This window comes from Hylaeus volcanicus, chromosome 6, assembly GCF_026283585.1.
Source record: "Hylaeus volcanicus isolate JK05 chromosome 6, UHH_iyHylVolc1.0_haploid, whole genome shotgun sequence".
NCBI lineage: Eukaryota > Metazoa > Arthropoda > Insecta > Hymenoptera > Colletidae > Hylaeus > Hylaeus volcanicus.
In genome coordinates, this window is record NC_071981.1 from 4,157,078 (window position 1) to 4,182,539 (window position 25,462).

The 25,462-nt window shown below is 40.2% G+C and overlaps 4 protein-coding genes across 4 annotated transcripts in view; 2 read left to right on the forward strand and 2 right to left on the reverse strand.

Moving 5' to 3' along the window:
* Positions 1–2,336: 2,336 nt before the first annotated feature.
* On the reverse strand, positions 2,337–4,617 carry LOC128878310 (quinone oxidoreductase-like protein 2). Its single transcript, XM_054126422.1, has 8 exons — positions 4,186–4,617; positions 3,804–4,037; positions 3,550–3,741; positions 3,300–3,481; positions 3,095–3,186; positions 2,907–3,021; positions 2,697–2,826; positions 2,337–2,624 (listed from the first exon to the last, which is right to left on the reverse strand). Exons 1-8 carry the CDS (start codon positions 4,420–4,422, stop codon positions 2,571–2,573), a joined length of 1,236 nt encoding a protein of 411 aa, XP_053982397.1. The 5' UTR covers positions 4,423–4,617; the 3' UTR covers positions 2,337–2,570.
* Positions 4,618–7,053: 2,436 nt separating this feature from the next.
* LOC128878311 (uncharacterized) lies at positions 7,054–9,087 on the reverse strand. The gene is made up of 5 exons (XM_054126423.1): positions 8,956–9,087; positions 8,159–8,256; positions 7,879–8,083; positions 7,320–7,799; positions 7,054–7,240 (listed from the first exon to the last, which is right to left on the reverse strand). The coding sequence occupies exons 1-5, from the start codon at positions 9,029–9,031 to the stop codon at positions 7,116–7,118; spliced, it is 984 nt and encodes a 327-aa protein (XP_053982398.1). The 5' UTR covers positions 9,032–9,087; the 3' UTR covers positions 7,054–7,115.
* Positions 9,088–9,485: 398 nt separating this feature from the next.
* On the forward strand, positions 9,486–10,774 carry LOC128878313 (probable rRNA-processing protein EBP2 homolog). Its single transcript, XM_054126424.1, has 3 exons — positions 9,486–9,648; positions 9,723–9,809; positions 9,888–10,774. Exons 1-3 carry the CDS (start codon positions 9,556–9,558, stop codon positions 10,680–10,682), a joined length of 975 nt encoding a protein of 324 aa, XP_053982399.1. The 5' UTR covers positions 9,486–9,555; the 3' UTR covers positions 10,683–10,774.
* A 4,750-nt stretch (positions 10,775–15,524) lies between these two features.
* Positions 15,525–25,462, forward strand: part of LOC128878228 (uncharacterized) — a 217,974-nt gene continuing 208,036 nt past the window's right edge. The window contains exons 1-3 of the mRNA XM_054126249.1: positions 15,525–15,628; positions 17,061–17,164; positions 22,632–22,752. The gene's annotated coding sequence lies outside the window, so the exon portion shown is untranslated. The remainder of the gene's footprint in view (positions 15,629–17,060; positions 17,165–22,631; positions 22,753–25,462) is intronic.

Consider the following 25,462-nt stretch of genomic DNA (forward strand, 5'->3'; position numbering starts at 1 on the left):
TATCACAGAAAACGTGAGATATTTAAGATACCAATGTTAGGTGGGGCACAAAGGAAGGATCCAGGAAGATCTTGCCCAGAGTTCACTCCATTTGCAATTACACCTTATGTAAAAAGGAAGGACAGGTTGTTCTCGAGTATAAGGTGTGTGGCGGGCTGTGTATCACGTTATGACTTTTCAAAAAATGAATTATCGATGTCTGTGGCCGGTTCGAGGGCCACTGTGTCAATCGTGAACTAGAATTGCGTCATGAATGGCACTCACGGTGCCATTTTTGGCACGGTTTCGACAGTCTATAACGGAATCCCCGCAGAGTAATGGTTGAAATCGTCCAGACACAAAGAGGGCATCGAGTAGCCAGCGTTGGAACGAAAAGTTCCAAAGTGTGGCCGACGCGAAAGTCCTCGAGAAACCGTGACTTTTTGCTCTCTATGTATATTATGTAACCTGTCCTTTCGATCCACCGGGAACCTTTATTTCTCTCCACCTCCGACATCTGGCAAGCAGATCGTCCGTAATTCCTCTTTCTACCGGCGGTTAATTGAAAGATCGCGTATCTGTGTGCATAGTTAATGTGTTCGGACGTAGCGTAACCCGAGAGACGCTTTCCGTATTTATTCCGTCGTCCTGAGACACGTTTCTTGCAAAATATATTTACACTGGAAAAGGTACCTGTTGCTGGAAAGTCCTCGACGAGGGGGTACAAGACTCTTGGATCAAATTATTCTATAGTAATTATTAATTACTATATCTTCTATCAAATAACTTTCCTAGCGATTAATTTCCATGGCACGCGATATTCCATTCTCTGAAAAGTCTGCTTATTCGTAAGACGCCGAGACAACAGAAAGTTGCACACATACGATTGTTCTTAAGTAGCGGTATACTAACTCGGCCGTGGTCATTATCGGTTGCTCAACGCCCTTTTATCGAAACTAGAGCGTTTTGTTACGGAGCTACCGACCAACGATCGAAACTCGAGTAAAAGTCCTGAGAACGGGTCCTTCGTGAAATCGTCAATTATAAATAAGTTCCTCTAATGGCAGCAAAGAATTTTGTATTGCTTTTCTGTAGTCGAGTTTGGAAAGGCAAGGAAAAGTGACTGCACTTACAGTAGCCGAAGCCTCGAGGCATGTGCTTGAATCTTAAATTATGAGATCGTTATCGGTACCGTGCATTTCCGAGGAATTCTTTACAGAACAAAACAATCTGCTGCATCGAATAACTGTTATCTTCGATCAAGGGGAACTTCTTTCAAGAGTAGGAGATTATTAATAGAAGAATACGGGAGTTAATTTCTTTGAATGACGATTCGAAATAAACATACTAGAAAGAACATTTTGAACTGATTAAATAACGTAGTTGATTGATTTCTATCTTTTTTTAACAGTTTATAACTTGATTCGTCTCTTCTTTAGATTACTTTGCATTTGCATTTGCTCACATACTTCTTTTCGTCATTCTCTAGCATCTACATCGGAGATCCTGCACATTTTCTTCATCGTGTTTCGCAATGATTGTTTCTTTTCATCAAGCCCACGGTCCTGGTGAGCCGTTTTTATTAAATCATGACCGAATCTGAATTTCGTGGCCACCTTGAAAATTTATGCTTCGCAGAGGAACGCTGGATATACATTCCAGCGGCTATTTTGCGCTTTATTCCGCCACGTCGAAGGACAATTAGAACGCCTTCGTATCGTTAATCATATGGTCGGTTCGGGTTCAAGGTAACACCTCCCGGGGTAATCGTGGGTGTGGTGAACGCGATTTCAAAATTCAATTGTCCAGTCCAGCACGATATCGCCAGTCCTTATGTAAATGCTGCTTTCTCTATAAACCTTGCGACCGACGTGTCACCGGTGACTGAGACAGAAAAATTGCAGAACATTGCTTTTACTTGTGTTTTAGCGGCGACTTATTTCTCGCCCGCGTTTTGTCGCGACATGGTTTCTCGTCTCTTCGGTGGTCTGTCGAGAGATTTCATCATCGATTTCATTCAACAACGTTTCTATTCTTTTTACAGACGAGATTAACCGCCATCGGGACGTTTTCGCGTAATTGCCGGCGTCGAGAACTTCATTAATTGGAATCGATTGATGCAATTTTAAACGAACTTTGCTTTTTTCGTAATTTGAAGTTAAACGTTTTATTGAGCCATGAATTATGCCTCCATAGTACTAGACGAAAGTACACGAACAAACTTGTTATGACAGTATAATTTTGATTAGAAACGTTGTTCGGCAGCTTTTGTAATTCACGAGTTATATAAACACGAGTAGTTCTTTTTAGACAACCCGATATAAAAAATATGGTGAAAAAATAAGTCATTTTGCTAATCATGAGGATGTAAAAAATAGTTTATTAAAGGTTCACATATAGTACACGAATACGCTTTGTTATAAATCTCTTATCTCTTATATTTAATAAAAAGCTTAATTAAATTTTATACATAGCATCTTTTAATAGGTGTATCTGGCTTATCACTAGCTGTGACTTCATACAAAATATTGGTAACACCTTCGCGTGTATGTAAAGTTGCAAGCGATTACTGGTGAAAGTTTACTTCTAAACTATTCTTTCAATTTTTTAAGCTCAGCTTCATTGTTTTTTATATCAACGATAACCTGTGAAATTGACAATTGTTTAATTGTCGACTAGTTGTTGAAGCTATGATACATTGGTAGCATTTCACTCACTTTTCCTGTACATTTGCTGTCTACGATAGATTGCAATGCGTCGTTTACATTATTCAGGCCAACAGTTAACTCAAGAGTTGGTTTAATAAGACCCTCGTCAAAAAATTGAAACACATCCTCTCCAGCTTGACTAATTAAAAGAACAAAAATTTGATAATAGCCGTCTTTAGATTATTTCGAACTAGATATTAATTTGGAAAAGAAATCTACCGATATTCTTCAGGCTTCTGTTTTCTATACTCGCGCAAACTAAATCCGGTAACACTGAAGTTATCGGAATCGGTTTTCGTCATGGTTGCTGCTGTTCCGGCAATTATTAGCCTTCCTTTGTTACAAAGGGTACAAATAAATGAATTGCTCTACATTAAATCATGTTTATAACTAAATTAATTATATACCTTCGCGAGAAAGGTGATGTACGACTACCGCGAAACTGTTATCGCACAATAAATCTTTTATCGTCGAGCCGCTTTTGTAGATGCCGGTAAAGCTAAAAATATATGACATAGCAGCTACCAGTGTTTGTTACCTGATCAAAGTCTCACATGAAAATCGATAAAACTCTTAAGCATTCAATTCTCATCGAAGACACCGGCTACTTACCAATCTAGGACTTTTTTAATATATTCACCATCTGCATCATCGAAAATAACTTTGATATCTTTATCCGCGGCTACTTCTTTTATTTGTTTTAATAATTTGCGATCTTTAAATTTGAAAGATGCGAGGACGCCTTTTTCTCTGGCGAGATCCGCTCCATCTTCAGTAGCACAAACGGCTATTACCTGAATTAATATATCGCTGTAGCAAACCTAAATTCTGCTAAAACATCCTTTGACACTTTAAGTCTAACCTGAGCCATGAATACATTTGTTGCCAGATCGACTGCTGCTAAACCAACGCTACTCATACCAACATTAATTAAAATCATATCATCCTCCTGAATACTAACTTTCCTTTCTAATGCAACTAAAGCATTAATATAATCGTTAAGTAGGCATGCCGCATCCAAGGATTTCATCCCAGATGGCACTCTCCAAATATCCTGTAAGACCTATTTATAGTTGTATGCAGATGGAAACTATTAATTTAATGAAATCTGCTTACGCTAACTTCTGCTACACAACGATTGCTTAAACCTCCATTATTGTCTTTATTGAGAGCAATGACCTTATCTCCAACTTTATACCCACATTTTTGTGCTTCTTCTCCAACTTCAATCAATTTTCCAACAAGCTCTTGACCAAGAACCATTGGTAAACATGGTTCAAATGAATATAAATTTTTTGCTAACAAAACGTCTGATGCATTTAGAGCACAATACTGAACATCGATAAGAACCTACTCAAATAAAATACGCCCAAAAAAAATACATCGATCAGTACTCAAATTTACATGAAACAGATCTACTCGATTATCAAAATTAAAATTACGATGACAGTGCTCCAAAATATTTCATCGAAATATCTTTGTTTATTTTCATACTCACTTCGTTCGGTTGCGATATTTTAGGAGGTTCGATTGTTTCTACAATGAGTGGGTTGGAAAATTGTTTCAATACTGCGGCACAGATATTTTCACTTGCCGGAATCTTTGTTTTCGCAGGGTCTTCTAGGTTAGGATTGGTAGTAGAAATAAATCTAACGACTTTTGTTCTTGTCAACAGCTTCTTTAAGTGATTTCCGCAAAAGTGCGTTAAGAATCTTCTTCCTACGGAGGCTGACATTTCTCCAAATTGTAAATATTATTTAAATACACAAGTACAACATAACCGGGGTCTTTCAACACTCTACTTTGTCACTTTCACTTCGGTTAGGGATGGTTAGGGATGCAGTGCAGTTATGGTATGGTTGTGATGTCTACTAGCGCTACCTACAGAACTTTCGCTAACTAAACAAATGGCGCCATTATTATATTACATCGAAAAGGTTTGGCACCATTTTTGCCGGTAATGTCACCTCGATGCATTACCCGTATGAATTAAGATTAGCATAGAATAGATTTTCATTTGGGCATTAAATTATTAGTCTATTTGAAATTAATTACTATTCCAAGAACTCTAGTATAGTTCTGTTAACGTTAGTTTATTATTGCTTGTATTATTTTACATAAACTGAATGTAGTACAGTGATAAAGTACAAAGCGTAAAGTACAATATCTTTTTGCAATCGCATCGTTCTTTTCTCTGTTGTTCGTCTAATGATCATTAGATACTTATATCTTATAACGAATAATATGTAATAATTCAATACTTATAAAGGATTATGAAAATTAAGTACAACATATAATACGCTTGTATAGTATAACAAATGGAAATGACTATGTTTCGCCTTACATATCGATTTTGTTTGGAAAAAGAAATCTTGAGAATTCTGTACTAACTGTACAATTAATAACCATACTGAATTCACAAACAGAATGACGATCGTCAAGGTAGCATTAGTAAAAGTTATGATGTTATAATTTTATTTAATTTATTCGTTGACAATATTAATTCATGCATTAAACAGTATGGCCAGCCGTACCCATTTCTATCACAAAATAGTCATAACATGAAAATCTTTGTTTCGCTTAGAACAAACACACTGTAGATACTAAATTTGATGACCAGATTGAAGTTAAAGTATAAGGCGACGATGAGTATGACTAGTACATTATTACAATCTTTCATACAAAAGTAGTAAACTTATTTAATTCAGGTTAGTGTCAATAAGACGAAATAATGTTAAATTGCGCTAAGATTGCTCGAATCTCACTTGTATGGTTTGCGTACGAGAAGCGGCAAGAAAGCATTGTATTAATAAAATACGCTACTGAAAATATTCTAACTTTAGTAAAATAATGAAAAACTTTGTAGAAATCATCAGAATAATCCTTAAACAGTTAGAACTGGTAGAACTAGTAGAATATTTCATCAGATAAATTGGTTTAATATTAAAAAATTACTTGACTTAGATGCATACGAGACATAAGAAATACAAAATATAAATTAAACATAAATGAAAATCTTGGGAAAGCATTCAAAGAAAAAGAAATTGTAGAATACTTTCTTTTAAATGATAAGATGATCGATGAAGAAAATATAGAAATGAACTATAGATTACAGGAGGAATGCGATAAATGATTATAAATATCGAATTTAAAAATTTCACAAAATATACTGCAAAATGTCTTTATAATACGAAAAAGACATACTAATGCATTTCACGTTTGCTACTTATATAATCACTTTTCTTTCAATTCATTAATATCACGAACAGAACGTCAGTACCGATATACCAATCTGTATTTTAATTAAAAATCTACCTACATTACGTACAGTAAACAATACGAACACTTTTGTTCCCCATCTGAAAACAGTCGTCGACTGAAAATGCTAGGTCTAAGCATTTTTCGTTGGTAGTATAGCTGGATTATAGAACACATACGTTGACATAATTCGTCTATAAATTTTGTAACATATCAAAACAGTATACTGTGCATTCACGTTCATAATACTGTGAATGAATTTCATCTTAATTCTACACAGAATATTAGGATATTACTGCTGTGGTACTATGCACTCTGTTGTTAAGTGTACAAGTTTAGTACAAAAGTTCGATTACAAACATTAGAAAAAACTATTATTTCTCGTTACTTAGAACTGAAATCTTAGTAGTAAACCTATATTCTGGAATGCTGTATTAATAATACTTCTAATTTAACATCGATGTATATCAAAAGTCGTTTCGTTTGAATATATTCATACAGTCGGCGAAAACTTCTATTCATCATTGTGCAAAATTCAGTTTAAAAGTTAGAAACCAAAGGAAGATATAACGTGACTTTAAAAACGTCGGTACGATATGAATGTAAGTTAAAATACAATTACTTTCATATATTGTGCCAATTTTATAAAATAAATAATATTAATAAATTCGTAGATTCATAAATTAAAATAGGATTTTTTAAATAAAATTTTCGATACAATAACTGCATTCGTTCTCCATGTTTTTTGGATACAATAACCATTCCATTCATAAAAAAGATGGTTTCAAAAAATTGTATTTACTGAATACTTTCACTATCGATATATAAAACCACCCAAACCGGAACAGAATGTTTATGAATGTTTAAAGACGCTGTGATCAATCGAAATTATCTAGGTTAAGTTAGATGTTGAAATTACGAATTTATATATTTTCCACGAAAAAATGAGTTAAGATGAATTTTATAAAAACTTTCCAAATTGTTTCTCGAAACATTTTAACTACTATTTAGTCGTATATAAACATACCTGCAAACGGTAAACGAATAAAACTGCTCCGTTTATTATAAAATCTGCAAAGAATTGACCAAATACAAGAAAACCACAAAAGAAAGTCAACTTCATTTAATTTAATAAACTTTAACACGATCTAAATTAAAGTCTAGTTAAACTTAAATTCTGTCTAAAGATTCGATTGCTTCGCCGTTAGCGGCTAGTTTACATTTTTTTTGTGGTTGATTGTACATGGTCTGCAGAGGTACATGAAGCAGTTCCACAATTTGTATAAAATTAGGCTCTGGAACAAAAAACGTACGATATATTAATAGTATGAAAAATATATATATACAGGTTATAACTAAACATACAAAATTTACCGTTCTCTGCTGTGATGTATCCGTGTCTAATTAAAAAGTCAAGGGCAACTGGCACAGATGTCGTTTTGAAGTGTGAAGACAATATCCTTTCTAAGCATTCATTGACTGGAAGCAATTCAAAAGTCTCTACCTCTCCATCATTGTTGCTTGGTATAAAATCTGGTGGTAGTTCTAGATCGTATACAAATTCTGTGTTGGGAAACAGACCCCTTTCACTTTCAAAGAATAGAGATACGCAACCAGCACTCTTCAGTTTTGCGATAAGATTATTGGGAATGCTGGCTTCTTCTCCAGCTTCTTTTATAGCAGTTTCGTTAATGCCATATCCAACACTCAATCCACCGCTCACCATATTATCCCAGTATCCAGGCCAGGTCTGCTTATTTGGGCTACGCTTTTGTAACCATATTGATAAACCTTTCACAGGATCCATAACATACCCATTAATGTCTACACCATATTTGCGAATTCCAAATAGACCTATGAGTTTAATATTAATCAATAGAATGTTTTTTGGAAGAAAAGATTTATCAATTGCTAGCTAAGAGCATTTTCTTACATGTAGCTGATCGATCCATCTTAAATAATGGTGGTGTATTGAATTGTGCACGTACTTCATAACATTCTTCCCTCCATCCTCGTAGGGTTACAAACTTTTCACCTGCCCGCCATTCCCTCAAAACTTCATCTACACGAGCACTTCTTTCTGAATAGTCTCGAAATGCAGGATTTAGTTGCACATATTCAGGATTTACTTGAAATACCTTTATAAGGTTAAGCAGAAATTAAGCAAAGATCTACTTTCAATATATTAGAAATTCCAAATGTAGAATAGGTACCTGAGGATAATTTAATAATTCCTTCATTACATCTGGACGTACAAGACCAACTTGTTGTCCATCAACAACAAAGGCTCTGCATTCACCTGCATGTAAGCCTGAAAATTGTGTTGGTTTTAGAAGTGTTGCTTTAGCATCATACACTTCTAATAAAAATACATAACTTTAAACATATCTTGCCTTTTTTTTACATGTATTCCTTATTTTGTATTCCTACATATCACATTACAAAACATAAAATTCAAATGCAAACATGAGACATAAAAAATTGAGGTTTCAAAAACATAAGATTACTGAAAATTCAAGTACTTTCAAGAACAATAACATGAATCAATTCCACTAAAAAATATCATGTACACTAAAGATTTCTATAATTACTTCAAGAAGTATATATATTCTATTTTTAAACTTGCTTTAAATAATATACAAACTGATTATCGTATACATTATAAAATACAATTACATGTCATACGTCTTTGGTATCTAGTTTGATAAATATATCTAATTACATCTACACGAAATATTTATCGTAAAAAGAGGGAAAGGGTCGTATATAAGGTGGGAGGGGAGGTATGCAAAAGAAGTTTTGGGCGAATCACTTGCGTTTTTGCATAAAAGAAACGAGTATTTTTATTATTCCAATGAAAATATAAGAAAGAATACACAACAGCCTCAAAATCAATATCTCAGTAGACAGGACGGTAAGCCACGCGTTTCTATGGTCTATTCACTGTAGAATCTAGCAATTGGAACGAACGAGGAAACGATGCACAGTTAAATTAAACGATTTCGCTTACCTGACAGGTAGAAGCAATTAAATTTATTAGCGAGCTTCAATAAACGTGACATCGGTTTCTTATCGCTATCCGTCATGATGTTTCGCTGTCGTTAGCCAGCTGTGACAAAAAATGTTACCATAGAGCAAAAGATATGTCAGATTCGAGCTTCATGAGATTTCTATGCACTGAACGTGCAGCTATATTGCAATTGCTCATGATTGGTCAGTAACTTGTTTGTGCAATTCCTATGAATTTTGTATTAAAAAAGATATAAGATATTGTTTTTCATTCTTTCTATGCCAAACATAATTTTATTCTAGCGAAAAATCCCATTCGGAGCGTGACAGAGCCCAAAACTTATTAACTGGAAGTAATTGCAAATCAGGTTTATTAGTAATCACCGATATGTTTTAACTGCAAGATTGATAAGGAGTTATGAATAAAGAATAAATTATTTATGATTATGAATTGCTTATCATTTAAGTGAAGTGTAGTAGTGGAGTATATTGAAGGGTTCCCAACAATCCCAACAGGTGGGGCTAGATGTTCAAAATAATTTGTATTTACCGCCAGTTCCCTGTGCGGAGGACTTGAGTGTTTCCTAAATTTATTGTAAAAATGAAGGTGAAAAAAGCAATGAAAAGAGGTAAAAAAGTGCCAGTGTTGTCAGAGTCCGAGTCCGATTCGGAGTACAATAGTTCAGACGGAGAAGTAAGTATCACCACTTACGTTTTAAGGTATTCAGGGATAACCCTCTTTCTAACCTCTCTTTTTTTCACGTGTAGTTACAGGAAGCTTTTACAAAGGGATTATTAAAACCAGGTCTTAACAAAGTAATCGAGAAAACGAACAAAGTACACAGGAATTGCGTAGTAAGTATCATAAGATGTCGAGTATCGCGATACTGATTTTCCGAGGAAGTAGTATAAGAGCGACGAAATCTTTTTCAGAGTCTTATGAAGCAAAAATTAGAGGCTATTAAATTAGATTTACCTTGGGTGGAAAGATTAGATATGATTAATATGCCAGCACCTTTAGCACCAGAGTTAGCATTGCAAATGCAAGAGCAGGAAGTGAGACGCTCAAAGCAGTTGAAGGGAAATAAAAAGTTACCCCAATACGATCCCTCAGAGGATCCTGTTCTAAATGATTTTCGTAGGGAGACAATGTTTCACCGGCAAGCCCAAGGAGCTGTCATGGATGGTATCGTCAGATTGAAAAAGCTTGGAATCCCAACAACTAGGCCAGATGACTACTTTGCTGAAATGGCAAAGACTGATGTTCATATGCAAAAAGTCAGAGAAAATCTCATGAAAAAGCAAACTATAGCACAGAGATCAGAAAAGATCAGGCAACTTAGACAACAGAGGAAAGTAGGAAAGCAAATGCAAATAGAAGCAACTTTGAAGAAACACGCAGAAAAGAGAAAAATGTTAGAGGAAGTTAAGAAATACCGTAAAGGTATAAGACACGATCTTGATTTCTTAGACGACAAAAAGAAGTCTCAGAAAAAGAGTGTAGATCCAAAGGTTGCCGCGAAACGAAAGATGAAGGATTCTAAATTTGGTTTCGGCGGTAAAAAACGTGGTAACAAGAAAAATACAAGAACGAGTTCCGCGGATGTTTCGGAGTACAGGAGGCCGTCGAAGCCGGGAAAAGAATTAAAGAAAAAAGGTGGAAAACCAAACCAGAGATTAGGAAAAGGTCGTAGGGTGCAAATGAAAGCGAAAAGGAGACGGCAATAGATGTTCCTTTATGGAGCTGATATAACTCGTTTTGGACAACCAAGTGATTCTGGCGTTCGAGCATCGGTAAAATAAATTGTTTACGTAATTAATGAAGTAATATTTTCCTTGTTATCCCTTACTTTTTGTCAAAATAATCCTCGGATCTCTTCGCTTGACGTCACTAACGAACAATTGCAAACGGTCTCAACAAAAGAATTTTTACGTATACGCAACTATATTCAAAACTATAATAATCAACAGCCGCGGCATTGATCACAGTTTATTCTATTCAGGGCATTAATGAGAACACTTGGTTACACACACGCGTGTAAAATATCGAATAATATTGTACACGACTTTTCTTTACATCAGCCCGTTTTCATATTTAGGCGGAGAAACTACCCCAAAAAAATCATAAGAAAAAGCACAAATACGTATTTAAGCATTATAAATCGAGTGAGGGTACTCGACGAGGACGTGGATGTGTAAATCGGAATAGTCTCTCCGTAGTGCCGATACTGCAGGTATACTTAACATGTGTCGTCCATTAGATAATCCGCTCCTACACGGCTTGTTACATGCATAGGACTGCGATTACACCATATATTACACGAACTCTCACACTGGCATTCACATTGAAATGCGTGTGCACAAGCTCCTATCTTTCTGTAATCGGTGGTGAATCGTGTGTACTGTTAATAATTATTCAGCCTTATCTTTGTTTTCCATCGACTCGCGCAGTCAGTGGTCGCAGGCGATCCATATCCCTCGCCGGATCGAACTTTGTGCACTAACAAAAATTGGAATTCGTATTTTATCTTTGCGAGATTATCGTCGATAGATCGGTGAGTCGTTCTTTTCGAAACGGGTCCAAACGTGACCTTATTCGGGTTATTTTTAACCATATTTGACACGTTAATAAGGTGATTTCCACCTTCCCTATCTAATTTCAATATCGTGTCTTGGATGTCAGGATAATTTTAGACAATTATTTTGAAAGAACCGGTTCCATCCCTTTTTGGGATGCATATCCAAGTGTACGCGTAACCATGGATGCGATGGATCCTCGAAGAGGGCTTGGACGAATGGTCAGCACAATATGGGATAACACGCGTGATTGGGTTGCGAGTATACATACATACTTGTTATTTGGCGAGTGGAAACACCATTGATCGTGTTGCACGTATAAAGCCTCCCTATTCGTGTGCCACCACGTGCACGTGGGTGTATAAATTTTTTTACAATAGCCTCGGGTTATTGTATTTAAATAGAGGAGTGCTCTCGCATTGTCCTCTGTTCTGTCTGACGCGGACATGAGAGCCCTGGGAATCTGCTCTTCAGGTAACAGCTGTTTTGGAGGGAACCACGGACTCGCGTTTTCCACATTTTTATCCTGTACCGTTTCACCAATTACGTGACCGTTAGGACTCGGTGTGAGATCGTGCACGTGTTTCCATCGACCATGCTTCCTCCCCCCCACCCCCCCTTCGTCAAGTAGAATTTCTATCTCTGCTCGCGACGAGACGAGACGATCGAAGAAGAAATATTGTTTGTCGTTGAAAGGATTACACCAGTTTTCCTAAAATGCAGAGATTGCGTTAGGATCAATAATTTACGCTACGTTTGGTACACCAGTGTGGCTTTAATTTTCAATACGGCCAGATCCCCAGAATCCCCAGAATCCCCAGAAAGGTATGCATTCGTTATGTCGGCGAATTACGCAACACTCGGTATTATTTCAACCAAATAAACGTTACGATGATACAAACAGTACACGGTGCATAATCGTTTCGTTCGAAAATTCCTGGAATAATGGCAAAGTTAGCGATGTCTCTAATTGGGGATAATCGTAGGATTGAATTCCGATAATATCGACGCGCGTTGCGTTTGAATATTACGAGAAAAAATTGTAGCTGCGGACGTTTACTCGAGTTCGAGTACATGGGTGAAGTACCAAGGAAGACAGTGAAACTTCCTAGCAGCAGAGGAAGGAAGCAGAGACATCAGGGTCGTTATTACTGGATGTTAATGGTCTACCCGTCGAAGTGGAGCAGCTCATAGACCTTGACAGTGGATGCTGCCGTGTGTTTTCGTGTGCCGACAGGGAGCGAATCATTGCAAATTCTCGTAATTCCCTTCCATCTGTGGAAGGGTGGTTTCACGGGGCTTGACGCGGGGGTGGGAGCCAGAGAGGCAAGGGGGCGCCTCTCTTTCCTACGGCATGGTGGAAGCACCCAGGGGCAATTGAAACTCACGGCCATTTACTGCATTTCAATAATGGTTTCCCATCCTCTGACCCCGGTCTCCATCCACCCCCGCGCACACCATTCCACCCTCAACCCTACTTTTCCACGTACGTGCAATACGAGAGTCCGACGTTGCTCCACGGCTCGCAGTCGATTTACCGTGAGCTTTATGGTACACACCAAGCGAAGGGGAATACACAGAAGTAACCAACGGCTAACTATCTCGTCTATGGACGATTGTATTATTTGCTGGAGCCTAACGTAGACACGTGCCGACGTAGGCTCCCGCGGCATTTTATGCTTCTCGGAACAGTCGTTTGGGAAATCGTGTATCGGGGGTTGCGAACCTAGCGGAAAAGATGGGAGAAAGTGCGACTGCTACCTCTTACTTTTAGCTCAATTTCAACAGAGAAATGGGCATCCCGTGCTCAACCGAGCAAAGCCGGAGCGAAGATTCGCAAAGGCGAGCTAGGTATTTTCCAGGGCTTTTCGCGTATTCGTAATAATACCTGAACGATCTTTGAAACGTTCGTTTGGCGAAGAAATAAGGGAGAAAAGAGGGTTGGCTGGTTACTCGAAAACAACTTGCCGTGTGAAAATTCGAGTTATTCGAGCTTTTTCCACGCGTGGGACTGCAAAGCGTAACCAGTCGGCAGGGGTATGGACGGATATCTCGCGCAGATATTTGTATTGATGACAACCGCGGCGTGACATGTATGCTGCGCCGGCTGCTAATGGGTGAAATTTGTTTCGCTATTGCCTTCGGGCGATTCTACCGATTTCAAATTTCGCAAAACTCCATGTCGGTTGCACGTACTGCCTGTATCGGTGGCAATGTGTTAATGGAAACCTGACACGAGACAACGATGAAGTATCCATCTCAATTATTTATAACGCATAGTAGATCACAGGGCCTTCCTTTGTGTTACGGAGAAACGAGGATATTAATCGATCACGTGTTTGATAGATCGATGCAACCACTTCCGGGACATGCTAAGTAATTAGAACATAGCGGTCGATCCGACAGCTTTGAAGATTCTGTTACTCTTTAAAACGCTGACCGCCGTGTTACCCATACACGTATGATTGAGAGGACCTTTCACCGTGGAACTGGAGCAATTAATTCTCAAGGTGAGACGGTGAAGAAAATAAATCTTCGCGAATTGGATTCGCGAATATGACGGGGTCACAAAAATAAGTACTACTGAAAATGTTACATTGTTCGTCGAGAAACTGAAATCAAAGTTTGAAGGTGAAATATTAAAGAATGGAGGATGTTAAAAATAATCCATTTTGAGATAACTCTTCCATTATCGATAAGACCTTATTCGTTGGTTTTCGAGGAATTACATTATTAACTAGCAATTCTTTATCACAGATATAATGGAAAAGTTATTCGAAAAGAAATCTATTTTCAAACAAAATATGAGTGGAACGTCGATCGGTTAGGAATGGTACAACTAAATCGATATTCTTGGATTTTAGCATGATAATAGTTGGACGGTGGGAGGCAAAGTTATGAAGGATGCGAAACATTTTTCAGATATCCCCGTTCAAAGTGATTGACTTTATCTCACTGTAACGGAAGCCATTCGGAAAATGGAGTTGACGAAATCTTTCAGTCATGGAAATAAATGTTCAACCGTTCACGATACTTACTCGTGAATTGGTACATTAAAGTACTAAATTTAATTAGTAGTAGTCTGTGCACTACACGAAAGAACAATTCAAAAGCTACAGAATCAAGCCGTAGAAAGAAAGAAGAAAACTCGGGAAAAACTTTCGATTCATCCTAATATTAACTCGAGTTCGAAGCAAATTCATTGTTCGTGACATTCAAGCAGGTCCTGGATATCGATGAATTTGTCAAAACTGGCATAACAGAGAACGCTGGAAGTAACAGATTTATTATCAATTAGTAACCCGAGGAAGGGTGGCGCACGGGGATGGATTTGGTCGAAAAACAGTATGGAATAATCGACACGCAGTCACGTTCGCGTGGTAGAACAAGGGCTACCAAAACGCGATCGTTTAGGTAATGCAGTCAGGGAGACAAATGCGATATCCCGTCTCATAGCTATACCAGAATTTCAATGGAGCAGATGATATTCAGCGATTCGCAGACGTCGGTAACGAAATTGGACTCGCGTGTCACTGGCATACCAATAAGCGATACGCGGCGAACTCTGTACGCTTTATTTTCTCTGAATATGACGCGACCTATCCACGAGCACGTATTTGTCAGGGAGCAGGAACAGAACCACTCGACTGTTTCCTGAGAGAAGCGGCCTGACATTTTTATGCGATTCGTTTCTACGGATGTGTGCAATATGCCAAGAATACCCTTTGAGCACGGTTTACCAAATCACTTTATCCCTGACAAGCGATGAACTCTTAAATTCGACTCGATCGTGGGTCATCTCGATCGTTGCGAATTCATTTTAACCCTTTCGGTACTGCTGCCCTCAGGGGCTGTAGCTATGTATAATCACAGCTACAGTACGGGCTTAGCAACCCCGAGCTACCCGAGCTAGAGGAGGGCCAGCGGGCCCCAATAGATGAGGTGCAAGAGATATTGCAAACAGTATTAAAATAATGCAGAGGTCATGTAAGACGATGATAAGAAGAATGGAAGTAAGTTTAGTGGAAAACTTCCTTGTATCACGAATTTATAACAGCAGTCAGCTCCTCCGTACCGAAAGGGCTAAAGAATTCAAGGTAAGACAACAGCTTTCTTAAAAGACACATTCTGATGTGTCTGGGGGATCGAAGTGGGAAATGGAGCGAAAGTCCGAGAATGTTCGCAATCAGCACGGGATTCATCGATTCGTCCGCGTTAGGTCCAGACAGGATCAATTTTCGCGTCTGCTCGTTTCGCGCGGAATTACCAAGCGTAATATCACCTTCGCGTTTTATTCTTGCGGCGTAATCGAGTCGCTAGCCGGGCTTCCGGATCGTCAAAGGACGCGTAATAAAAGAAGTCAAATATCAATAGGAAGATGCCTCGAAAGAAATGAACGGTGAGAACGAGGATGCACCTCGGAGCTGGAATTGTACAATCGCTTCCGCTCTGGTAGTCAGGTCTGGGAAAAAGATTCTGTTGGATAGTCCTTTCGTTAATAAACTCGATATTAATCGTTTTTTTTCCTTCCTTCGGCCCTTCTTATTAGCGCGCCGGGTAAATACTTGAAACGTATCCGCCTGAAAGAGGGAAAGGAATAGGGACGCTTTCCTGGTTATTAACCGACCGTTTCGCCCTCTAGACAGATATACGTGTTTGCTGGAAATCTCATTATACCATTTCTGAGAACATGAGTTTTCTTCGTGGATACGTTACCAGGTTAAAAACGCGTTTAGAGTTCCAGAACGAATGATTCTCGATGTTCGATTAAATCGATTGGCAGTTAAAATTTGTCACTAAATTCTCTCGGAAATAATAAAAGCAGTACTTTATGCGTCGAACAATAGTCGTATCGAACTCACCTCGATTATATGTTTTATGATGCTTCAATTCATGCGGCTGACAGCTGCGAAACTAAAACCTATGTGGCCGAACTTCAAAGCAGTGCTGCGCGCGTATCGACGCGGCAGCTGCTAACGCAAATTCAAAACATTCGTAGGGGTTCGCGGTTATTACATGATAGTGGAAGCTTTTGAAATTTGTAAGTAAAGTTCGAAGCATTTAAAAGACACACGAACGTTTGCCACACTTGTACGTGACCATTGTAAACAATAATGATATTAAAAACTGGGCGTCGAATCGATAAATCTCGTGGAAACGAATTGCGAGGCACATTGTCGAGTTCTCGTTGAAAGTTTTTGTTTCGCGGAACACTAAAGTCGAGTGGCATTTCCCGACAAAACTTTCCAATATTCGTAAAATATTGCTTTCTCGACTATCTCGTATCCACTTTAACACGTTTCATTTTGCTCGAATGTACAGTCGAAAACTGTATCAAAATATCTGAATTTTAACCGTCAACGAAATTTAATCATTTCCCTGGGTCTGAATTTAACCGTACAATTTATAACGTTAATTCTAATAACTGCTCGAATAACTACAAAATTGTTGCTTCCCGAAGTAACTATTTTAAAGAAGACATACGTGCTTGTAAATATAACTTTTATAAATACAGTCTCGTTGTTTTAGCAACATTGTCTTAAGAATCATGCTGGTATGGACCCCGCACTCGGACACACAGATGCATGATAGAGTCGAGCTCCAGCAGCATTGATTTTTCTTCAAGCCGCCTGGTATGTATAAAGACAATACCCGATATTTGGTAATCGCAGATCGGGAACACGAGATTCTCAGCAGTTAGTGTGACGCTTATGTGTCATCGATATCGTTGTCTAGACAGCCCGACCTGCTCACGAGAATAACATCCCTTAATTGGAGTGCATGTTTTAATTCATTTGGCATTTTAGACTCGGTCGACAGAAGACGTATTTCTATTGCATGAACGAATAACATTTATCGTGACCTGTTTACGATAACCTACTTGTGAAAATGTCGACGTAGAGTAACGTTTCCAGCTTCGTCCTGAGACAAATATTAGATTCTGACGCAAATGCCCCGTCTGTTCTCGACTCATCGTTGCAAATTAATGGCGAATTAATTTGCGAGTAAGACATTCTCCGATATTCCGTCTGGAATAAGAAGAACTGTTCGTCAACATTAATCATCTGTTGCGATGAATTAAATGTTTTGAAATTTTACGGATTCAACACCCCTCTCGATAATGTGAATTAGACGGAAGAAAGAAATAAGACTGTTTAATTTGTTTGTTATTGAAACTTTGAATCTAGATAATTTTGTCCATCTCTGTCTGTCGTCGATGCTTAGGTGATTCACTTTTGGCGGCACGTACCGAGCAAAAATTCACCCTCGCACCTCTGGGGTATGGTCCTTCAGGGACCGGTGGGGAACGTTAAGGGGTTCGAGGGGTTAAAAGTCGAAGAGCTAAGGGCCTAAACTTCTCACGAATGGGCGGCGGGTTGATATACGAAATTGTCCTTTTAAGATCATACGAGTAAAAGTTGCGGAATTCCTGTATGTTGTATAAACCCGGGGTGACTTACTTTAAACGTGAATTCACTGGAGTACAGTTTTATTTTACACCCTTATCGAGGGTCCACCCTTCATGCAAAATTAAAATCGAACTCCTCCTGCATATTTAGAACTCGTGCATATTTCGTATTACTTTTGGTGTGTTTTCTGTCCTTAAAAAGACTATCAAATTTTGTTTAAATACTCAACGCGCGATAAACTTGAACTCGATCTACAACATTTATTCAAATTTAATGAATAATGTGACGCAATTAATTCATTTCTTTGGTCCACGCGTGTCTCGACTTGTCGGGAACGATTTCGCACCGATTTATGTTCACTTCTCTCACTTTTTACAACTCGTTTTTATATAATCCAAGTCTGTATTACCTGGAACGACGATTCCTTTTTCTTTGACAAATTCGATATTGGAAAATCTTCCGCTGGTGTGGCCATAAAGTGTGTCTCTGGTGGTTTTAAATCTTCAAATGCCAGAACATACGGAACCAGATGGGACTCGAGTAGATAAATTAATGTTTACCTCGAACTTTGTAAGGACACTTATGCACGTATAATTAAAGCAGTTTATTTTTCATTTTAGAATAGAAATCCGTAAAAAATTGAAGTTTCTTTTGGATGAATTTCGTTCTAATTTACAAACTTGAATTGCTATACATCGTAGAAGCAATACAATACGACAGTGAACGTATTGTACAATCGTAACTGGGAAAGTTGTTATTTTACACGAAACACTGTCTGTACCATTGCGTTATTTCCTCCGACAAGAGAATGGGAGACGAGCCTTTTAACATTGGAGAGTTTCGACAGGGACAATGAACAAAACGATTGTTTGCGGAAATTCGTGGCCCTTGGAAGGAGCCGTGCCGCCTAGATTTTCGTTTCAGTATTCCCAAACGCAAATTCGAGCTGTATCAATAATTACGCGCGTCGCGCTTATCAATTAAATCCGATTCATTAAGCTAAAGACAGGAGCCGTAAAGGAACAGAATCCTCTTAGAAAGGAGCCATCGCGCAAATTTCTTGGATCGCGCAACGGGGAGTATCTAAATTTCCAGAGTCTCTGAGCTCCCACTGTCCGTGTAATTAACTTTCGTCTTTAAAGTCTGCGAGTGTGTACATTAAGGTCTTTATAGGTAAGACCGCCACCCAGTCTCGATCTCGACTCGTGCATCTTGCATCAGTTCTCCTCTGAGAGAGAAGGTCGACCACGCTGGTTGATACCGGTGGTACTTCCTAATTAACTCTCTGGATTTCCTTGCACGCCACCGTTGCAGTGTCATTATCCTCGCGCGGAACTGGAAACCGAGTGTTGCTTACACGCGAGCCGACAGTCGGTGCTCAGACCGAAGAGGTGTCAAGTGCATCCATCGAGCACCGATATGATGCACACAGAATCCATTCTTTCATACGTCACGTGTCTACTGTATTTTTCAGTACATAACTGTCCACGATTCGGTGAAAACTCTGGCAGATTTCAATCCGGTGATCAACATTCAAACAGTATCGAAATAATACGCTTTCCTGGCTATTTTTATTTTGTTCTCCGTTTGGTATCCGAAAAGAGTATAAACGTAATAATTAACGAAGTCGTATACGGGTGGAAGAAAGGTGACTTCTCGAGATTACGACAAGTATAAAAAACAGGGTTGTAACGTTAAAAAGATTTACGGGGAGAAAGGGTCGACAGTAAAATATATTTTCATAGTAATGCGAGGGTACATGTTCAAATAGATGCACGCGATATTTTAGTTGTAGTCTACGCGTTGCGATCAGCGGGACTTGTCACATCGATTGCATTTGTTAATTAACTGTCTGACTGCTAATTATGAAAAGTAACTAATATACATATATACACTAACGATCAAAACTTAGCGGACAAATGTTTAAACGGTTCAAAAACATGGAAGTTTTCAACCGATTGGAATTAAACTCCGTGAGGAGTAGTTTTGTAGTGTCCTTTAGGCGTGTGTAAAGTTACATGGGCGAGGGTTGATGCGAAGGGGTGCCTCCTACTGGCCAAGCGGTAGATCGATTATCGACCGCGAAAGCCACGAAACGAGCGCGGTACGATCGTGTGAGAAACGCCTAAGCAGGGAAAGCGGGAGAATGGCAGATTGCCTACCCACCAGGCGCTTCTGCATGCCGACTCCGTCCGACCCACTTACTAGTCTCTCAAATCTCCTCCGACTTGACAACGAAAGCGTGATTAAAAAGATCTGAATTTTTGGGGACCTGTTAATAAAGCATTCGCGGACCCGATACCATGAACGGCGTTGACGTGAGGTTGCTCGTTCACCCTGCAGATGGGCCTGCAGTTGGGGGTGGGTTTTCCCCCAAAAACGACATTTTCGAATTTTATTGTCATTCACGTGGGAAAAAGACATCAAAACTGTATAGCCCCGATGCCCTGGACTGTTGGACATGTAATCCACCCAACGAAACAACGTTCCAACCCTCACACTTGGGGGTGGACCACCCCTACCTCTGTCCCCCTCCCATCAGCTCCGGGGGAAGTTTTCGAAACGGAACCTTTCCGGCATTCATCGTACTTAACGTATCGAGAACAAACATGGTGAATTTCATCGCCCTCCGATGCGTGGAAGTGTTTTTTTACGAAGGGGGTTGAAAATTTGCAAGCTGCTCCCCCCTCCCCCCCAAAGGGCGCCTATGGGGAGCACGGTATGGGTGATGGCATTTTCTGGATCAGGGGAGTCCAGGAGAATGCATTGAGTCCAAAATCGAGACCGTCGACCAAAAATTGTGGATTTTAGAGGGGGTGGGAGGTTGTGGGGGGTGGGTTTGTCCGAGAGGGATTTCAAGGGGTGCATTTTGTAGAGGGCATCAAAGAAAGTCGCCCCAAAGGTTTTTTTGAATTTTTCATCCCCTTCCGTCATCCCTGGCCAGTTTCAAAGAGGCGTTTTTTTACACCCTCCCCTTTAGGGGGATGAATTAACCCCTTCGCATCAACCCTCGCCAATGCAACTTTGCACACACCCAGAAGACACTTGAAGATCTGTAATTCCTCACGAAGTTTCACCGAAATCGGTTGAAAACTCTCATAGTTATGAGCATTTGAAATTGAATTCATTCAGTCATTTAATTTGATTAAAGCAGCTGCGTCGAATATCGTGTAATTATTTATCATTTTCAATTAATGTTCTTTTCCATAATGAGCTCCAAACGTATGCGATTATTGGTTGAATCTTCAGTTATTCAAGTCATCGCAAATGGGACCAGAGATGTGTTCTTTTCGGTGGGGTTCTCGACGATTTTTTATCAAACCAGTCTGGGGTATCCTGTATTTCTAACACGACTCCTCGTATCGAAAAGAGGAAAGTGAAGTCGCATGGGATAACCCCTGGGTCTGGAATAGCTCGGGATCCTTGGTCTCGTGGGCGTTCCACGTATCCAGGTGGTTTTATATCATACGATTTTAAAGTTACCGTCAGACGTAAAGTTTACACGTGTCCTTCGCGATCTTTTTCGTTCGTTCTACCGTACCACGGAAAGTCATTGAAGATGTGGAGGGAGAACGTGAGAGAGGAGAAAAGGAAGGGTGAGTTTCGTCCTGGGCCTGCTAGTGGACTCGTCGATAAGGACACCTAGCAGGCCCGTGCCTTAGACGTGCCGGGACGTTTGGAGTTTCATCGGCAATGACTTGTATACGAATGTTAGGCGGGATCGAAAACTTGTGAGAACACGAACCAAATGATTTCTTATTACGCGACTAGCTGTGTCGTAAAATTTCATCGATCGTTCATCGTCAGGGAAACATATTCTCCCCTCAGTGTTTGGCAAATGTTTGCCCCTATCCACTCGCCCGCGCATTTCATCCGTATGCCTCGTTACACGAGCGCCCATCGCAAGCGCGAAAAACAATTGAATTCTTCGCCGAAAGCGTCGCCCTCTCCCTTATCAAGGAGCGATTCAGACACGAGTATTTATTGAAATTATTTCACATTCGATGACGCGACGCGCGTCACGGTACTGCGAGTACGAATTAGGTAGAATCCATGGTATTGCGTTACATAATTACATAGCCACTTCATTATTGTACCTGCATATACACCGTGGGGGTTGGAAGGGGAAAGAGAGAGGGAGACGGGAGGATGACGGGTGGTTAAACCTTCCGCGGGGGATGAAAATTCAGTTCGACGTGCAATCACTGAATTTCAGACACGCGTACGTCGGTAAATTGCCGTCGATACGGAAATATCGGCTTGACGCATGAATTGCGTGTACGCGCGTCCATTATATATTTATACACGGTGCCATTGCGATTACACGACCGCTCGGATTCACGTCCAAGTTGAACGTTATAATTTTAACAAATGTTAAATAGCCGATTTTCCCGCGTGCGCGCGCCGAGCAAGTAAATATTCATGCTTGGGTATATATGCATACGTACGCTGGTACGAGCACGTAGCCATATTCGAGGATTATTGCCCCGGGCCGGCGCGCGGCGAGTCGCGAAGGCTTTATACGGTCTACGATTTTGTTCTGCCTCGGAACCATTGACCGTGTGTCCGACGGATGGTCCCTTTCTTTTTTCCCTACGATATTTTTCCTCCATACTTAACAACTCCTGCGTGGAGCAGATATTACGGGACAGATGAGCTATCACCTCTAATCAATTTATGCGTGTTTTAGGAAGAAGCGTGAAATATGGAAATGGAATCGCGACGAGAGACAGTTGTTCTTCAGCATAGCTGTTCAGGACCTGCCCCGAACCGGCCCTGTTTACAATGCCGCGACTCCTATCGACACCCAGGTAGACCCCCAAAGATTTCAGAACTCTTCTTTACTTCAAACTATATATACTTATAGGTAATGTTAATATTGTTCTAAATGACTAAAGACTCAGAATCCTGATCAATAGATCTGGACAGTACGGCAGCGACAAAGGGCGGTGTCGTTGATAAGTATAACTAGGAACAGAGTATTCTCGGGGTAGTCGCATGATAGAGTTAAAATAGACAGACGAAGGCGGCACTGATATATCATTGGCGTCGATCGATCATCTCCGGTGCTCCACTTCCAGCGTATTCACAAACACGCGATCGGGGGTAGGAGTAAACAGACTCCCCCGCGTTTGGAGCAGTTTCTCGTACACGCGTCGAAAGGCCGCTGAAAATTGCAGCCGCTCGCTTAATTTGAAAGCTCTTCGGCGACTTCTTAACGCGTAATTACGCCCTTGTCCCGATTTTCAAATGCGCTGACATTAAGCGTATGCGGGGCCGGAAACGCGGCTAAGCGAGGAGAACCGTCGTCACCCACGCCCCCGTTTTGTTTATCGTGCTTAGACCGGTGCGGCGCGGCGCGATGGTAAGTGCGAGCCGCGGTTACTTATAACCGGGGTTTCGAGCTGCACCGGTGCATCGCGTAACCGCTTTATCAAAGAGTTCGAGAAGTTGGATCGCGCGCGCCGCTGGAAAAAGACAAAAGCCCCCGCAGCTGCCGCCGGAGAATATGGCTTTAAGGACGTTCTATCCGACGGCGGATAAATGGGCTCCATTCATTTAATAAAAATGCAAATTGCTCGGAATAATTTTTATGAGACAGTGGGCCATCCGGCAATCGATTACGGCGATTCCTAGAAATTAGAATTACGCCTCGAAGGATCGTCCGCGATCTGCCTGAAACTTGCAAATATTTCTTCTCCTGAATTATATAATTAAAGTTGTATAATTAAAGTTTCCGCTTACTTAACCTCGCCAGGAACGAATTCCAAATGGATATTTGTCTCGCTCTAATCGGATGCGCGCGAATCGAAGCAATTTTTATCCGCGCATCGAAACGTACACTGGCACTCCTAGTAGAAAAAGCCGTACTGTGTCAGACGTCATGGTCAGACTCGGTAAGGCAAAATTACTCGGCGCTGTCCACATTCTACTTACTCACAGTACTCCATTTCCCTTAATCTCTGACTGTTCTTTCCCTCTACAATGCCGGACTATATTTTGGTTTTAAACTGGCTTCCACAATATCCTAACGTACGACTTCTCCCGGGTATTATTTCCGACTAACGATATTTTTCCCTTTTATTTTTTCCATATATTGTATAATATTTTCCTATCGTGGACGCCTATTTTTCATTTTGCGTAGACAGAAATGTTACAATTACTTCGGTTGGATTAATTGGATAGAAATATCGAATTTAATCCAATAACAAAAACGAATCTCGTTTTTCTTTGAAGTTCTCGCAGAGACAGTTCTTAGAAGTGCAGGGGGACAAGCCTGCTAATAATTTTATTTTTGCTTCCACCCATAATCCAACAATTTCAATATGTATTATTTAGTATAATAGAGCACGCATTGGTCTATAAAAATCAAAATTTTGTAATGGTCTCGGGTAGCGCATTCTCTTTGCTTGAAATGTAGAGCACGTATGCCAGCGACATCGAACTCTAGAAACCACGCATACTCGAACGCAAAGAGGCGAAATTTTTCCAAGGAACCACCGGTATCGTACGTCTCCGAGCTGTTGTAACCCCTTAAATCCGTTGGCGAAACGCGGGCAGAATGTTTGCCAGTCAATTCTCGCGTCGCCTGGCCACTCGACACGGTTCTGACGAACTACTTTCCCAGTGTACGGCCGCAAGATATCACGGGGCTGAAGTTTGACCGTTCCGAAAGAGGATATATCCTCTTGCATCGTTTATGACGGGTTTCTGATTCCGAGATGAGTGTACGTGGGATGCATAAGATAGGGTCTCACCTCGGTAAATCTGCACGTGACCCTAATACAGGTTACCGCGTCGCCCGGATTCGCACGTTCCCATGTGCATCCTAAAGTCTAAACACTTCTGTATGAGCCCCGGATTTGGTTCACCACAGTCGCTTCCCTCGTGCACGCTCGTGCGCGCCAAAACCCACGGACGGTGGACAACGCGCGCGTGTTTATCCATCTGCATCGCGTGTGTAACTCGCGTTTACAGAAACAACTTGATCCACTTTTCTGGACAGAACACCGTCGGCGACCAAGCCGGGGTTTTAAACTACTCTTTCGCCGCGACCTTTTGATTTTACCGGTCACTTTTAATCCTCTCATCGCGACGCGATGGATCGCCAGAGCGTACTGCCGGCTCTCGCGTTTCACCGAAAATCACGAACGACGGTAATTAATTTTGAAGCCTTTGAACACTCCACGCGATTACGTTTTTGTAACAATTTGAAAATTATCGGGGATGTGAAAAATTAGTCAGTTTTGATAAGAAAAAAATGTCAAATGTCGCTTCATTTTTGACGATCGTTTTCACCGTTTCAAGTCGAATGAAAGTCATCCAAAAATAAATTTTTATATGGAACCTTATCCCTCCGAGTGATTCACTTGTTACTCATTGTCAAGTATTGTCAAAATATCCTTTTTTAACTGCTTGCATTTTCCCACCACGCAAACTGTCTTCGGCCGCCTATATAACCAAATATGGTCATGTTTGCTATCGATCGTTCGCACTCTCTTTTCTCACGTGGACCTCGCT